The sequence below is a fragment of the Peromyscus eremicus genome, unplaced genomic scaffold (genome assembly GCF_949786415.1).
Source record: "Peromyscus eremicus unplaced genomic scaffold, PerEre_H2_v1 PerEre#2#unplaced_401, whole genome shotgun sequence".
Taxonomy (NCBI): domain Eukaryota; kingdom Metazoa; phylum Chordata; class Mammalia; order Rodentia; family Cricetidae; genus Peromyscus; species Peromyscus eremicus.
This window is the reverse complement of record NW_026734637.1, coordinates 92,250-110,648: the sequence shown is the minus strand read 5'-3', so window position 1 is coordinate 110,648 and position 18,399 is coordinate 92,250. Positions and strand designations below refer to the sequence as shown.

Here is an 18,399-nt window from a genome sequence, read left to right as displayed (position 1 = left end):
AGCTAGTGAACTGAAGTAGAGCCTTGGTGAGCCGCTCTAGGAAATGAGACGGATTTTCGTCCTTATCTTGAATAACCATTTTTAGTTTTTCATAGTTTACTGGTTTTAGGGCAGCCTTACGGAGACCTGTCAGGAGACAGGTAATAAACCTATCTCTGGCTAGACAGCCACCCTGGGTGTTATAATCCCAGTGTGGCTCCCGGTCAGGAACCGCCTCAGCTCCTGGAGGGTGTGAAAGGTTAGTTTGATGGATTTCGTCTGCGTGAATCCTAGCCTGCTCCCAAACCCGCCTGCGCTCCTCAGGAAGTAAGTTATTAGAAAGTATCATGAATATATCATGAAAGGTGAGACTATAAGATTGAGTTATATATTGAAATTGTTTAATAAATGCAGCAGAATTAGAAGTATAAGAACCCAGCTTACTTTCTATCTGAGAGAGTTCTGCTAGAGAGAATGGAACATGAACTTTAACTAGTCCATCCACACCAGCCACCTCTCGCAAAGGGAGAACAGTGGAAGGTTTTGGATGGCTGGAATCTGGCAATTTAGCAGCCCGAGAGCGGGTAGTAGGAGGAGTGAAGTTTGGAGCTAGGGCAGGGCCTTTGGAACTGGCCGCTGCCGAGGAAGGAACAGCTTTAGAAGAAGAATCCGGAAGAGGAGCGGTAGGAACAGTCGTTCTAGGAGCCGGAGCTGGAGGCCGAATAGGTGGAGGTTCGTTAGCAGGATCCAGAGTCAGAGAATCCTCCGGTTCAGGCATAGCTAAGAGCATATGAGCAGGAGAGAAGGAATCCAGAAGAGACGGGTTAGCACTGAGAAAGAAAAACGCAATTATGTAGGGAAACTCTTTCCATCTGCCTGAGCGCTGACAGTAATTAGATAACTCCCGTAAAATATCGGGATCTAAAGAGCCGCTCGGCGGCCATTTTTTGTTGTTTTCTAAAGCATATTTTGGCCATTTTTTAGAACATAGACGAATTAGCTTAGGAATCTTTATGTGAGGCATTAAACTGAGAGGTTTTAAAGCTTCAACAAGACAGCCTAACGGAGAGGAAGGAGTAACAGGGTTGGAAGCCTTGTTTCCCATGTCTGCAGCAGAGAGGCAGAAAAAAATAAAAAAGAAAAAAAAAAACAAACATGATCCGGAGCCAAGGCCCCAGGCGTCCCCAAGGCCAAGGACGGATACCAGGCACAAGCTGCTCCTTGGCTCGTCAGCCACAGAAGCAGGGGCCTCCCGCCACGTGAGGAAAGGATTCCCCGGGAATCCAGACAGCGTCTGCCGCTTCGTCAAGTCGGATGAACGCGTCGGCCCCACGTGGCCCCCAGGACGCACCCAACGGCGGTGGTCCCAACGCGAGATATATCTCAGGCTGCAGACGTGGGAGAGGGCTAGAAATTTCAGGCCTGCGATAGGGGCCGACCGTAGCCAATGAAGACCGTGGCCGGGGGTTCCCCCGGTCTCAAGAATAATTGTGAGGCGCCAGACGATCAACGGTCGTTCTCACAAATTCAGGAAACCGTTTACGCTGGCCAAAAAATGGGGGGACTCACCAACCGGAGAAAGCGGTGTTGCATGGAATTTTTGCGGTCAGGCGAAATGGAGAGCGGTCTGTCGCGTACGGAGCAGAGTGTTGCAGTCCCCGGTTTACGGGTTTCCAGGCGCAGGGCTCCTGGAAGCGCCCGCTCGGTCTCGGCACCAAAATGTTAGTTTTTTGGCTGCGTTGTGTTCTTACCCAGCAAGGAAATGCCACGAAACACGACAGAATCCGCTAACAAAGAGTTTTATTAAAGGTAAAGGGACAGAGAGTGAACAGGCCTGCGGGAAACACGTGTGTGGAGAAGAAGGAACCAGGAGCATGGCGCCTGATTTTTTAAAGGCTGGGCGTGGACAGATCAGCGTCACTACTACACGCAAGCGCGTAGATCACATGGCCACGTTGCACGCTTACGTGGCCAGTGAAACGTCACGCATCTCGGTCCCGCGAGATGCCCTGACCAGGAAATGGCTATCCTGACCTGGGCCTGGCTAGGCGGAAGTGTCCGCCAGGCATATGCGAACACGCCTGACCGTGGGGGCGTGTTGTAAATCTTTCAACTCAGAATTTTATAACATTATCTAAATTATACAAGATTCAGTATGACAGGCATTTCCATCTGAACTGAACGTTCTTATAACACTGCTGAATGGTTTTTAAGCTACATTAAACAGTGACTCATTTTTTGAATGTAATAAACTTTTGTCACCACGAAGCTTGCCTCAGTGGGAGTTAGTAATGACGTAACAAACAGTATCAGGCTGTGTGTGTCCCATCCCCGCCCATCTCGTGTGTGTGTGTGTGTGTGTGTGTGTGTGTGTGTGTGTGTGTGTCCCCACCGGCTATGATGTAAAGACTGTCTCAACTGTCTCAACTGGTTTTTAAGCACCTAGCCTGACCCATGACCACAGAATTACATTGACCTCTGCCTGGACCTAGGAGTCAGTACAAACCTTTCTTTGTAGGAAACTCAATGACCTCAAATACAGTAAATTAATTTTAAAGAAAATATGTACATGCTGGTGCTAAAATACTTTATACGTGTTCACCAAATAGAGGCGAAAGTAAGTCAAGACACATTCAGCCAAGCAGATCCTAGATTTATGTTTTCTAATATGCAAATATAATTCTAGATAGAATTTTGATATAACATTATTCTACACTTGGGGGACATCATGGAATTTGTCTAAAATGTTAAGACCGTTAGCTCTTGTACAGTCACAATAGTTCTGGTTGATGTGATAAATACATTACAAGTGCAAATTAAGGGGGTGCAGATTAATTCCAGCTTACACTACAAGCAGTATGGTCTGTCCTGGCAGAGAAGTCAGAGAAGCTAACTGGTCACATGACACCTGCAGACTGGAAGCAGAGAGACAGGAATGCATGCATTCAGTTGCTTCTTTTTTAGGTCACCCCGGGACCCTAGCTCATGGGTAGGTGCTGCCTACATTTAGGATGGGTCTTTCCACTTTAATTAACCTAATTTAAAACATTTTTCACAGACAGCTCAGAGGTTTGTTTTCATGGTGACTCTGAATAGTATCAAAGAGAAGAAAGCGACCACCAGGTGGCAAATGGGTACTTGGCTGCAGTGATTATGAGCACTGGGAATGAGACCTTTCTCTATTGTCCTGTGAAAAAGTGAACCTGGGGGTAGGGGTGTAGATAAATGTTGGTCTCTTATCTGGGAAGTAAAAGGCTGGGAATTTAAGGATTATTAGTATAAATAGGGAACATGAAGAGAGAAGACAGATGTCAGATTGATCTCTGCGGTTTGAGCATTCATAGAGATGTCATTCAAAAGAGACCATGCATTCACAAGGTCACAGGGCAGGAGCCATATGCCCCGGCTGGCCCCGAGGATGATCAGTCCTACCAGGAAAGGGAGGCAAGGCTGATTTCTCCTGTCTCCTGGAGGTCCAGATTCAGCACACAGGAAGCCATCACGTCCTCACCTGAAGGCCTGCTGCTCAGAAAGAAACCAGAGAATATTGTCACCAGGGGACCCAACCAAAGAGAGGAAAAGGAAGACACCATTCCCAGTGACTTCTAGCTTCTATTAGTCATGGAAAGGAAAAAAAATTTAGCGAATGGTTGTAAAGAAGCTCCGTCTTTAAGGACAAATCTGCCACCCTGTGGCAGTGGAGAAAAATACACTTAAAAAAACCCCTGCTTGGCGTTTCAGCCTAACCTAGTGGAAGACCCACAGCATGAGATTTCAGGGTTATTATGCCATGTATGCTAAATATTACTTTGTATTTCTGTTGATTCATTTTGGAAACCTTAAGTCATCTTAGAAGGAGAGAACCAAATAGCCTGGTTCAAGAAAAGACGCTTGTCTTTGTCTTAAAGAATATTTATGTGTATGTTTATGAATGTCAAGAATGTGTGATAATTTAGACTCAAAAAACAGAGAAAAATATATCCTTCTCAGTTGTTAACATGGTGTTTACACAGATAGCCAAGAAAATACTCTCACTTCTCTTTCATATTTGCTGTCCATCTTCGCAGAAAGCAGCCTTCTACCTAGAGAATTGCATCCTGCAGAGAATTCTCACCACAGTGGCATGTGTTGACTGTCTTATCAATAAACAGTGTACAGGGTGGTCCTTGACTTCACTATCAGGACAGAAGTCACCAGAGCACAGTGGAGAGTCACCAAGGGCCCCGACTGCAGAGGCAGGCAGAACCTGGAGGTATGGGGAGTGCACAGGACTTGGGGTCTCTTTCTGAGTGGAAATAGCCTTGCCAAGAAAATGAGGTGGACATCTGGATTCCATAAATTTTAAAGGATTAAATACAATGATTTAGCTTAATGACTGTCACAAATTATGAAAAGAGTGGTGGCCAGTGGGTACGGGATATCCAAAGACACTAGGAAATAATTTTTAAATTTTGTAGAGTGGAGTAATAACATACTAGATATGCAGAATAAGTGATCTTGATCTTTGCAAGTGGCTGATCTCTGAGTTTTAAGCCAGTCTGGTCTAGAGACCCAGTTTCAGAAGAGCCAAGCTTAGGCAGTGAAGGACAGAAAGCCAGGAAAGATTTCAATTGAACAAGTGGGTCATGTTCCAGCTCCAGTAAGCAGCAGATCTTGGCAAATTTGGCCATGTGGTTCTGGCTTTAGAGTTAAGGATAGAAGAAATGGCATGTGTCAGGATGTCCCTGAATGGAGGCCTAGGAGAGAGGCCATTGTGTGAAGCTGGGAAGTTGAAGCCTGGATTTCCTTGGAGAACCCAATGTTAGAGATGCCAGTGTCATGGGATACCTGCAGGGGAGAGCTGCTGATGGAGAATGGAACCAGCTCAGGAGAGAGAGAAATGTGTTGCACTCAACAAAGTTGAACAAAGTTGGGCATCTGAAGAACTTTCTAACATCAGACATTGAAATGCAGCATTTGGAGTTTGTCTGGCTGATTTTCAGTCTTGCTTTGATCCAGTTTTCCTCACTATGCTCCCTTCACTACATTTTGGAATGTTAATGTACATCCTGTGCTATTATATGTTGGAAGTATGTGATCTGGTTGTTTTATTTTGATTTTATAGGGGATTACATTTAAGAGACTTATGAATTTCAGAAAAGTCCTTGAACTTTGGACTTTAAAACATTGTTGAGATTGTGATAGACAATGGAGACTTTTGAAGTTGACTGTATTCATTTTGCATTATGATATTTTTACAAGTTTATGGGTACAGGGGAGTGGAATGTGGTAGTTTGAATGTAACTGACCCCCATAGTTTCATAGGGAGTGACTATTAGGAGGTATGGTTTAGTTGGAGCGGACATGACCTTTTTTGAGCAAATGTGTCACTGTGAGTGTGGGCTTTGAGGTTTCCCATGCTCAGGACACCACTGAGTGTCTTAGTTGACTTCCCACTGCCTGCAAGATATAGGAGGCTCAGCTACTGCTCCAGCACCATGTCTGTCTGCATGCTGCCATGCTCCCCATCATGATGATAATGGAGTGAACTTCTGAAAGTGTAAGGGAGCTCCATCAATTAAATGTTGTCCTTCTAAGAGTTGCTGTGGTCATGGTGTCTCTTTACAGCAATGGAAACCCTAACTAAGGCAAATATGCATGAGGGTGAGGTCTAAAGTGCCATGGACACGCTAGGATGCTGGCGATGCAAGGAATGTGGGATGTATGTAAGCACGCTCACATTTAAAAAGTGGAATGAGCCTGAGAGAGGCCAGATGTACTGCAGGAGTTAAGGCTGAAAAGGGCCTCTCTATGTCCTTTGGAGTTCATTTCTTGTAATCATATTCCCCACTTTCTTGTGCTGGAGCTGCAAGCTTTGGTATTTTTCTCACTTGTATTTGGTCTCGCTCTTTTTAAGATTTTTGTGTACCATTACCTACACTTTCCTTTTAGAATGCTGGTCTTTAATTTGTGACTTTGTATGTTTAAAGACTCAATATTCATTCTGATTTTGCAAAGGATTAAAGCTTTGAGACTCAGAAGAGCCTTTGGATTTCAGACTTTTGTACATTGTTTGAATTGTGAATCATATGGGGACATTCCAAGTTGCAATAAATGCAGTTTACATTATGAGAAATTCATGAGCCTTATGTATGGAATATTCTTATTTATTTGTGAAGTGTCTTCCAGAGAGCCATCCAATAAATTCCTTTCCCAAAAGTAGAGGTGCATTTTTTTTAAAAGTTGTGGGATCTTTAAAAGTTAAGGAATGCCCTGTACAGTAGATCGCTAGAGCCACCCCTTTGAGGGATTATCCTCAATCTTTAGTTTCAGAAGTGCTCAGCTTATAGGTCAACCATAACCGGAACATCTGCCGCCTCACAGTTCAGCCACCTTCCACTGATTTCCTACACCATGCCTTCTTCATTCACATGGACTTAAACTCTCTAAAGTGATGTGCCAAAACCATGCTTTGTTTCTCAAATGGTGTTTGTCACACGACTTAAAGAAGTAATATAGTATCATGGAACAGACAACATTTCATAGTAAATTTTCTTTCTCCTCCTGTCCTTTTCACCAATGAAAGAATGAATTCTACTGAGCAAACATTGTCCAAAATAAATTCCCATCAGGGCTTGGTTCTGAGGCTTAAAGTATCTTAAAAACAAATATTGACATATCACATATATTTTTTCACATATAAGACTGTTTTTGAAACAGAAAATTCCTGCATTTATATTTATCTCAAACTATAAATAAGGACATAGAAAAGTGTTCCAATGCAGCAGTTTAACTAAAGCAGTGCTTCAGTCTTGATGGACAGGGAAGGAGCTTGGCCCTGTCTCAACTTGGCATATCATGCCTCGTTGACTCCCATGGGAGGCTTCATCCTTTCTGAGGAGTGGGTTGGGGAATAGAAATGAGGTTGGAGAGGGAATAGGATGAGAGAGGAAGGGGTGTGTGTGGGAACTGTGGTTGGTATGTAAAATAAACAAAAAATTTAATGAAAAAAAAGCAAAAAACAAAGTAACAAGAGAGGGACCAATATTTGCTGATTGCCTTGTATGGGACACTCAACAGTCAACAGAAAAGGCTTCAGTAGGTTTTATTTTACCCAGAATCACTGGAATGGCAGTAAAAAAGACATTGCAAAAGCAATTAGGATAGCTACTATACATAAAAGGAAGAAGTGTCAGAAAGGGTGTGAGAAATTGTAACCTTTGTGCATTGCTGATAGGTATGGAGAGTGATGTAGGAGCTGGGGGATACAGTATGGCGCCTCCTCACAAACCTAAATGGGGAATTACCATATGATTTTTTATACATATTTATATTTACTTCACATCTATATTTATTCCCCAAAGAATTTCATTTCAGGCCTCAGATACTCATGTACTTCTGAGAAAACACACTTCTGCATTGCTCATTATAATTGCAAGATACCAAGAAGAAATCCATTCATGGGTAAAAGAATAAACAATAGATAAACTAAAAAAACTAAAACAGTGCTCATTTACATAAAGAAGGTATGGATGAACCATCAATGACCATCATCAAATACTGTATAGCTGCATTAGTAACTAGAAGAGCTAAAGGGAAATATAGCAATCAAATGGACTCGAACAACTTTGAATGGGTAATTAAATTATTATTTAATTATTATTAATTATTAATTATTCAATAACTTTGTACATTCAAAAATGATATCTTCTAAAAATATATTACAAAGCACATAAACATATATACATATAAACATATATACATATATACACATATACATAAACTATTTACATCAAGGGAAGGAAGGTAAATATAAAATAAACACTGAAGATAGCATAGCATATTAACATAATATAACATAATCTAATAAAACAAGATAAACATATGGAAATAAAAACTGAAGATAATATAATAGTGTAATATAGTATAACATAATAAAACAAAATAAATAGGTGAAAATAACACTGAAGATTATGTAATATTATTCTAAAACATAAAATAAAAATATGCTTTTTTTTGAAGCAATTATTGGAGAAGAGACAGATTTTCTCCTGAGTTGTCTTATTGTGGGTGGTCGGAGAAGTTGTCAGGCAATTGTCGAGGCTTGTCCAAGTTTTAGGATGAGAATAATTCATTTTAAATGCACAGTGTTCTCTTCTGCTTTATAAACTATATGGTGAAAAGAGCTAGTTAGAGCATTCATAAAATGCATTTCTAGAACATGTGTGCCAACAGAGACGTTTTTGTAAAGTTCACCTTTCATCCATCATGAACATTCCATTGAATACTTCACTTTCACGACAGATCGATATGCTCTATGACATTTGTGAACCTTAATGCTAACACCTAACTCTAACCTTAAATCTACTCTAACTATATAACAGGAAGCCTAATCGTAAAACTCAACCGAGCCTTAAACTCTAAATTGGGTCCTAACTCTAGTATGTAACAACAGTGAGGAAAACATGGAAGATGGTTAGGAATACCTTTTCTTCTTATGAATGAAACCTTTGTGTTAGAAATCGATTTATGTTCTTTTTACATTTTCAACACCATACTATTCCTTTTCTAAAGAATTTATTCTCTCCCTGACCACCAGACACACTGCCCCATTTTCCTCCTCTATGTCCAGTATTTGAAACTGTTCATATTCTTTAGCTCCCAGCTTTCTCTCTTCAGCTTTATTTCCTAATATTCCTGAACTTTTGAAATGTGACCAAAACATACACACACACATTCTATCTATCTATCTATCTATCTATCTATCTATCTATCTATCTATCTTACTATCTATATCTATATAATCTATCTAAATAACTGTATATATATGTATATATATGTATATATATATATATATATGCGATTGATGACAATCTTGATTTAGCCAGTTGTTGACTCATGAGATAATCATTCCATTGACAGTTAACTCTTTTTATCCCCCATGCTGCACTGAAATACTTATACTCCTGAGCTGGAAAACTGAGTATATATTTTAGATAAACATTCTTTCTAATACATTTAAAAAATATAACTCTTACCATCACTTTTTTATGTTTTCTCTTCTATTTCTTGTAGTGGGAAGAAGAGCTCCGTTTTTTGGTGAAACATGCACAAAAGCATGCTCTTATAGCATCAATCTGAAAGAGATTATGTAAAATAAGGAGTTTTTAAACTGAAAATTAAAACAATGTCACCAAAGATTTGAACCATCCATTCAACTAAAAATGGCAACTATGGCTGATTGCATATTTTACGTACATTCACAATTTTAGAATAAGTTACAATAGTATGAGAATTAAGTACTAGGACTCCTTCAGAAAGGGAGGGACTCTGAGTTCTAGGCTTAGGCTACCTCTGATGTTCCAGAAACTCCAGAACCAGATGAAAGATTCTGACTTCCCTTTAGGACCACATAAGATACCCATGAACTTTGTCCTGGGGCCTGACTTGCATGATCTCCTACAACAACATAAGGTCCAGGGATTTTCCTCCAGAATCCCAGGCAGTATGACTTCCTACACCAAGTGAGGGACCCTGCCTTCTAGATGTTAGGCCCACTGATGAACTAGGCAAACTCCATGACCAGTTGAGAGGCTCTCACTGCTTTGATTCAACCTATGTATTCTGCTCAGGACCATTCCCACAGGTGGCTATGTTTCACCTGCCAGGCACCACCTGTATTGACACATGAACCCTGCTCTAGGCTTAAACAGAGGCTGACTCCCAGAAGAAGGATATCCTTCAAATCACAAACATATTTAAAAATCTCCTTTGAATGTAATTCTAAAATCTAAAAGAAATGGATGTATTTCTAGATTCATTGTATGTAATGAAATTAAGTCAGGAGGAATGATGCATATATATATATATATATATATATATATATATATATATATATATGCACTATTGAGATTGAAGAAGGAACAAAATACTTTTCAACTAAAAACTGACCAGGACCAGATGGAGTATTTGAAGAATTTTACTGAATACCAAAGAAAAATGAATATCATTGCTACTCAGATCATTTCATGAAATAGTAAAACAAAGGATTTCTCCAAAATTTTTATGATGCCAGTAATACCTTGATACCCAAACTAGAGAAAGATTCATATGAAAAGAATTAAAACCACAGACTGATTTTCATGATGAGAACAGATACAAAACTTCTAAATGTGAGATTGACAAGCTGGGGTTTGAGAAATGCCCCAGCATTGACAAGCAATGCCTATTCTTCCAGAGGACCCACTTTCAATGCCCAGCATCCACACCATATCTCACAGCTGTCTGTAACTCCAGTTCCAGGGAATTGGATGCTCTTTTCTGGCCTCTGAGTATACCAAGCACACATATCATGCACAAGAATACATGTAGGCAAATAACCATATATATAAAATTAAAAATGATATTGGCAAAGAGAATTTAAGACCATAACAAAAAGATTATCCATGATGGCCCTTTTGGTTTCATCCAAGAATGCAGGGTAAGAAAAATGTATGTAAATCAATCAATACAACAAATCAAATAAATGGAATAAAGAAATTCACATGATCATCCCAATATATGCATGAACGACCACTAACACAATTGAACATTTGGACCTTAATGATAAAAGTCAGGAGAGGCTAGGTATGGGTAGAGAATATGTCACAATTATACAAGCAATAAACAACAAGCCTACCATCTACATATTCTAAAATGGAGAAAAAATATTAATCTAACCATAATGATGAGAAAAAAAGGCAATCATTGTTCACTGACTCTATTCTTTTTAATAAAGAGCTGAAGTTCTAGACAGACCCAATAAGGTAAGAAGGATATTAAAGCATACAAAGTGTGAGAGAACTCAGAATGCCCCTACTTAAGGATGGTAGGATTTTATCAGCTGTAAAAGGGTTGAGGCTCCACAAAAAGTCTTTCAGCTGATAAACACTACAACAAATTAGCATTTCACAAATTTAACACCAAAATCAGTGATAACAAACTGAATAAAAAAAATCAATGAAAGAATCCCACTCACCTGCCCTAGGATATAGAATCAACCTTGATAGCCATCAGCAGATGAATGGATAGGGAAAATGTGGTATATACACACAATGGAATATTACTCAATAAAGAAAAATAAAATAGTAAAAATTGCAAGTAAATTAATAGAACTAGAAGAAGTTTTACTCAATGAGGACAGCTAGGATTAAAAAAGCAAATGTGATATGCTGCCCTCATGTGTAGATATTAGACTTTTGTATGTTCAAATAGGATTACACGAGGAAACCTAGAAATTAGACGTGGTCTATTATAGATGGACCCATTGAAAGGGAGGTAGTAAAATATATGTAAAATTAAGTCAGAGAAGGAGAATACTGGATGTTGACAGTTTCAATCACGGAAGGATTGGAGGATAAAGGACAGAATGATGAGTGCCAAATAAAAATGAAGGTCTATGAATAAAGCCTTATAGGAACCAAGATCTTGCAAATTAAGTAAAATATAATTTAAGGGGAGGTAGAACACAGGTGACAAGAAATAACACTGGAGCGATAAGTACTCTGGGCTAAGGTTTAAGTGGCAATGAAGGTAGAAGAGTAAGTCAGAGCAGGGACTAAGGTGTAACTGAACATAAACTAAGGCTGTATGAAGGCTTGTGGAAGCAACTACTTGGTCAAATAGTTTAAAAGACATACTAAAAAGAGTTAGTTCAGAGGTACCTGGAATGTGTTGACTTATCTCATAAGACATGAAATTTATATTGAAACTCCAAAAGAAGGGACAGCATACCTCCCTTTGAGTTGTCTGTCAAGTAGGCCTCCATGTCATCTCAAATAACAATCTATTTCTACACATTCTGGTTGTTTGTCATAACTAAATGGTAAGACTCTTTGTTGAAGATACCACACAGTCTGGTTGCAGGGCATTTAGAATTCAATCCCTAGCAGACAAGGAATTTCTGCCTTTCATCATAATAAAAGTTGTAATTCCAGCCACTGGTCATGAAATACATCAAGAGTCTATCCAGTCTTGGACCTTTCCTATGAAAACAGTGACCAGCCAGGCAAGCTGTCCACAATGGTTGTGTGGTAGTTATGTAAATAACCAACCTTGTTAGGAATGGATGGGAGACCTGCACCAAGCAATGGATTAAATGTCTGATGCTGTAAACCTTGTCAAAAGCTTATGTCTGGAATAGTCATAAGCTAGTTCAGGAGAATTAACTAGTGGTATTATTATTTACATTTATACTCATAGGTTTGTTCTGCTCTCATTGTTGGTCATATGATATTTTTTTCAGAGGGTAATGGTTAATGTTAATATTAACTAGTTAACATGATAAGGATAAGCCAGTGTGAAGGTTCATCTGCAGATGGGTCATTTGCATTGACCTTCCACTACTGAAAGCTCAAGAAACAATGAGGAAGAATGGTCTGAAAACAATGTAAGAGTTTGAAGTACACTGAAATGTTCTTTTGGGGACATGGCATAACGGATGCACAGATCAACTCAGAACAGTTGTGTCTTATACTAGACTTGCACAAGCTCAAGCCAGTCAAGATGCCAGCATGAGTGAGGAAACATCTCTCAAGGCCCCAGCACTAGATGAGGAGCAATTGGCCATGGCTGGTTGTGAAAGGAGGAGATTAATTTATCTGTGGGCTGTGGCTTAGGACAGATTGCTCATGTCCCAGAAAGTGTCTTCGCACACATTCACAGATGGTCAGCCCTACTTGGACTCAGTGGGCTATTAATAGTAATTTTAAGAGCCAGGCAGTGGTGGCACCCACCTTTAATCCCAGCACTCAGGAGGCAGAGACAGGCGGATCTCTGTGAGTTCGAGGCAAGCCTGGTTTACAGAGCAAGTTCCAGGATAGGTGCAAAGCTACACAGAGAAACACTGTCTCAGAAAACAAAAACAAAAGTTAATTTTAGGAGACATTAAGCAAAGAAGAGGAAGAAGAAGAAGAAGGAGGAGGAGGAGGAGGAGGAGGAGGAGGAGGAGGAGGAGGAGGAGGAGTTCCACCAGCACAAGATGGAAGGAGTCAGTGGTGAATGTAGTTTTCAAAGAATAAATAATAAGAATACTTAAAAAAAAATTTACGTTCTATGTATTAATTCTAGAAGACATACTAAATTTAACCTTATTTGGCCTATGGAACATTACTGTGGAAACAGCATAAATGTGCAATGTAAACTGAAGTATATACTTACAAATGGCCGCTTAGTTTTTCTAGCACTGTGCTGCTTCTGCTCTTCTGAGGCATGCTCTTGGTCTTCCATGACAGATGCTGTTAAGAAGCACACATATTTCACTAAGCAAAGTACAATGAACATTTAGGGGAAAAGCTGTCCATTGCTATAATGAAGGCACATTAGGGATGATAAAATATTTATTTTCGTTTTCCCAAGCAATAGTTTGAATTAATTATAAACTGCAGTGGAAATATTTAAATTTTCTTCTCTGCTTAATAAAGGATCTCTCTCCAAAACATGTGTCTGGGTGTGGTTTTTCTCTGAACAGAGGTTTAGGAAGCAGCCCCCACTGAATGGGAGTTCCCTTCACTTATATATTCAGATTGATCTCATATATTTCTGAAGATAAAGCAAATGAAATATGGACACCTGAGAGGTGGGAGCAAGGACTCTGTCTTTGACAAACAAAATCTTATCTGTTGCTCAGATTTGATAATGTGTGTGTTATTACCATTCTACTAATCCTTTTGCTTCCTATATGTGTAGTTGTCTGTCTATTACAGATAGTGTTCTGTTCTATACACAATCATTCTATAGAACAAATATATTTTAAAATGTAGTACTTACTTCTCTCCTGATGCATTATTACATTTTTTTCTGCATCATTGTCCATTTTGGATGAGTTGGGACCTGTTGTAGAAGATTCCTGTGGTCCATTAGGGTCAGACACACTCTATCAAAAGGCGTATTGGTAACATATGTTAGAAAGGTCTTATTTGATTTCTAAGAACATACTTGAATTCCTAATTTTATGACACGTGTACTTGAAATTCTATGTAGTGTATATTGAAGACAAAGACATTTTAATAGCAAATCTATTGCGCACAGTAAAGTTTAAATCTATCCTTCATTTTTCATGGCACTTCACTATGTAAGAGGTACAAAGAAAAAAGGAAACACATTCAGAGGATTTGACCTGATGCACAATATTAACAAAACAAAAGCAACTACTTTTATATAAGAACTGTTAATGCTATTTATATTCCCAAATGAATTTGGAGATATTTATAAAATAAAGAATTGCCTACCCTATTATCAGGAAAATTTCTTTGGACAGTGTGGTACTTTGAATGCAAATGGGCCCCATAAGCTTATAGGAAGTGTCACTATCAGAAGGTTTGGCCTTGTTGGAGGTGGTGTGACCTTGTTGGGGGAAGTTTGTCTCTGTGGGGGCCATTTGAGGTCTCCTGTGCTCAAGTTACACCCAGAGTAGACACAGGCTCTTTTACTGCTTGCTGATCAGGATGAGAACTCTCAGCTCCTTATCCAGGACCATGTCTGCCTGCATGCTGCCATGTCCCACCATGATGATGGTGGACAAAACCTGTGAAACAGGAATCCATCCCAATGAAATGTTTCCCTAATAGGAGTAGCCATGGTCATGGTATCTCTTCCCAGCAATAGAAACCATAACTAATGCAAACAGTATTGATTTCTATTCTCCTATTTCTCTCCCTTTAATTTTGTTCTCCTGATTTATTGCTCCAGCTAATAGATTGAGCACAACATTGAAAAGGATTCAAGATGATAGACAAACCTGTCTCTTATCACCTCAATGCACTCATGTTTTCTTCCATTGAGGATGATGTTGGCTCTGAGTTTCTCCTTATATAATTGTTATTGTGTTGAGGTATTGTCCTTCTTGTCTTACACTCTCTGGACTGTTATCATGATGGTATATTGGATTTTGGCAAGGGCCTTATCTACATGTATTGAGAAGTTTAGGTGACTTTTTGTCTAAGTCTGTTTCTGTGCTTTGTTAAATCTGTTGACTTGTGTATTTCAAACCATCTCTGCATCTCTGAGATAAAAACAACTTGTTCATGGTGGATTATTGTACCTAGAGTTTTTCTGCCTGGCCCACACAGTCAGGACAAATCTCTCTCACCTGCCAGTCATACAGATGCTAAGACCCAACCAAGTAAACACAGAGACTTATGTTGCTTATAAACTGTATGGCCATACCAGGCTTCTTGCTAACTGTCTTACAGCTTAAATTAATCCATTTCTATAAATCTATACCTTGCCACATGGCTCATGGCTTACCGGCATCTTCACATGCTGTTTGTCATTGTGGCGGCTGGCAGTGTCTCTGACTCAGCCTTACCAACCAATCAGAGCAACACATTTGCCATACAGAACATCCCATAGCACTTCCCCTTTTCTTTCTTTTTTTTTTTTTTCAAAAAGGGAGGTTTTAACCTTAACAAAATAAAATTACATATATTTTGGGAATTTGGGTATAGCTTCTCTTACTACTTCCTGCTGGAGGGGGCACTGTATCTTATGGGGACACAAAGAAAATTTTAGGATTATGGAATAGCCCATGAGGGTGTATTGTCTGAGCCAGTTGCCTTCAAACCATTCTGGATGTTGGATCATTTGGGCCATGGTGTCATCGGAGACCTTTCAGGGGGTCTTGGCTGGTCAAACCTGATATATCTTAATCTGAAACAAATCCATAGCCTCTGGCTTTCTGTGGGAACAAAAGCAGAGCCTCCTTTCCAAAGCAACACATCCTTACATCCAAATTTTGAAGTCAAGGTATCTTTAAAATATACATATTGGTTTAACTCAACATCTTTTACAATCAAATGTTTTTCTGCAGTTAAAAATCCCAAAGACAACACAATCCAGATTCTCTGTGTAATATTCATCTTTACGTGGCTTATTTTTTTATATTAATTTTATTGTCTCTTTAAAGACTTTATTTTTTAAAACTATGTATTTGTTTCTATAACTGTATATATCACCTTTTTTGTCTCTTTCAAGCCTAAGTATATTTTACACACATTGTAAACTATTACATCTGAATCTGTCTTATTGTGAATCTATTGCTTTAAACTGCAGCATTTGTAAGACTGAAACGGTGCTAAATGGCTGCTGGCTCTGCCCACCTCAGTTTCCCAACATGGTGGTGGTACATTTACCGCCAGCTCTGGGAGCTATCGTGGTTCTATACTTTCATCCAAGCAGCGTGTAGCCCAGAAACCTCTTTTTTTGTTTTGTACTAGCAAAGGCTAAATCCACCATGCAGCTTAGTGTGCCACTTGCAGAGGCCTCATTCCTGCCATACTGCAGGTCGAGTGCGCATGTCAGGAACCCACAAGTAGCTCAAACGGGCAGGTGCTGCTCATTTAAGAGAGACTATTAGGAAGCTATTTTTAGCTCCGTTTTAGAATCTTTTCTCAGGTTTTAGGTGGAAACTCTTGCCAACTTGTTGGGCGCCATTTGTAGCTAGAGTTTTCCTGCCTGGCCCACAGTCAGGACAAATCTGTCTCACCTGCCAGTCCCACTGCCGCTCAGACCCAACCAAGTAAACACAGAGACTTATATTGCTTACAAACTGTATGGCCATACCAGGCTTCTTGCTAACTGTTCTTACAGCTTAAATTAATCCATTTCTATAAATCTATACCTTGCCACGTGGCTCATGGCTTACTGGCATCTTCACATGCTGTTTGTCATCGTGGCGGCTGGCAGTGTCTCTGACTCAGCCTTCCACTTCCCAGCTTTATTCTCCTCCTTGTCCTGCCTATACTTCCTCCTGCCTGACTACTGGCCAATCAGTGTTTTATTTAGCAACCAATCAGAGCAACACATTTGCCATGCAGAACATCCCACAGCAGATCATCATTTTGGTGTGTGTCTATTTTAGCTTTGAAAGTTATTTTATTGAGTATTTTTCAATCTCTATTCAAAGGCTCTTGTAAATTCTGTTGGTTGCTCTCCTGATCTGTAATATCCAGGGCTTAATATCACAGCATATAGTAAATATTCACTACATGTGAATTACAACTTTTTGGTTTTATTTTAAATTTATTTATTTATTTCACATCCCAACCACAGCTTTCCACCCCACCTCTACTTCCTGTGTCTCTCCCTACACTGTCCCCCATGCACTACTCAGTTTCTATTCATAAAAAGGCAGGCTTCCCATGAATATCAACAAAACATGGCATCACAAGTTCCAGTAAGACTAAGCACAAATGCTTGCTTTAAGGCTGGGCAAGGGACCCAAGTATGAAGAATAGATCCCTAAAGCCAGCAAAACAATTAGAGAAAAGTTCTGCTTTCACTTTTAAGAGTACTACAAGAAGGAAGATCTACCCAACTGCCACATGTATGCAGAGGGCCTAGGTCAGTCCATGAAGGCACTCTGGATGTCATTTCAGTCTCAATGAGCTCCTATGAGGCCAGGTTAGTGGATTCTGCGGGTTTTCATGTGATGTCCTTGACCCCTCTGACTCCTATAATCCTTCCTCCCATTATTCAGCAGGATTCCCCCAGGCTAGGCCTAAATTTTGGTTGCAGGTCTCTGTATCTGTTTCCTTCAGGTGTTGGGTGAAGCCTGTCTGATGACAATTGAGCTAGGGCACAATCAAGTTTGTATTCTGGCTCTGGGTACCTCACTCAAGATGATTTTTTCCAGTTCCACACATTTGCCTGCAAATTTCTTTCCTTTTTCTTTTTTTGGTTTGATTTTGGTTTTTGTTTGTTTTCGATTCTTTTATTTATTTGTTTGTTTGTTTGTTTGTTTTACATCCTAACCACAGTTTCTGCTCTCTCTTCACCTGCCTTTCAGTCCCTCACCTCCATTCACTTTCTGTTCCCACCCCCATCAACTCCTCCTCTCTTTTGTTTAAGAAAGGGCAAATTTTCCATGAGTATCAACAAAGCATTGCATATCAACATGACATGCCAGTTTAATGATGTCAGTTTTTTAACAGATGAGTAATACTCCATTATGTAAATGTACCACATTTTCTATATCTTTTCTTGTGTTGTTGGACATCTAGCTTGTATTGAGGTCTGGTCTGTTATGAAAAAATAACTCTGATCACAGTTGTGTAAGAGTCCTTGTGGTATGATTAAGTGTGCCTTGGAATATACCCAAGATTGTTATAGCTGCGTCTGGAGGTAGATAGATTCTCAATTTTTTGAGAAATCTCCATAGTGATGTCCAAAGTGGTTGTACAAGTTTCCACTTCCACCACCAAGAGAGAAGTGTTCCTATTGCTCCACATCCTTTCCATCACGAGCTGTCACTTTGGTTTTAGGTCTTAGCCATCTTGATAGGTGTAAGATGGACTCTATTGTAACTGTTTCTTGGCCATTTGAGATTCTTCTACAGAGAATTCTCTGATTAGATCTGTGTCCTGTTTTTAATTGATTTATTTGGTTTATTGATGTGTAATTTCC

General features: G+C 39.6%; 1 protein-coding gene across 3 annotated transcripts in view; it reads right to left on the bottom strand.

The window, feature by feature from the left end:
* Nucleotides 1–3,405: 3,405 nt before the first annotated feature.
* The window catches only part of LOC131901795 (POTE ankyrin domain family member A-like), a 55,950-nt gene continuing 40,956 nt past the window's right edge, over nt 3,406–18,399 (bottom strand). The window contains exons 19-22 of one of the 3 annotated variants that reach the window (XM_059252870.1): nt 13,765–13,870; nt 13,156–13,232; nt 8,997–9,095; nt 3,406–3,501 (exon numbers count right to left, since the gene is read on the bottom strand). In XM_059252870.1, coding sequence (XP_059108853.1) covers nt 9,021–9,095; nt 13,156–13,232; nt 13,765–13,870 — 258 coding nt within the window. In that variant the 3' untranslated portion in view covers nt 3,406–3,501; nt 8,997–9,020. Of the gene's footprint in view, nt 3,502–7,591; nt 8,128–8,996; nt 9,096–13,155; nt 13,233–13,764; nt 13,871–18,399 lie in introns of those variants that run through there. The other 2 variants (XM_059252871.1, XM_059252869.1) reach the window with 2 other exon arrangements.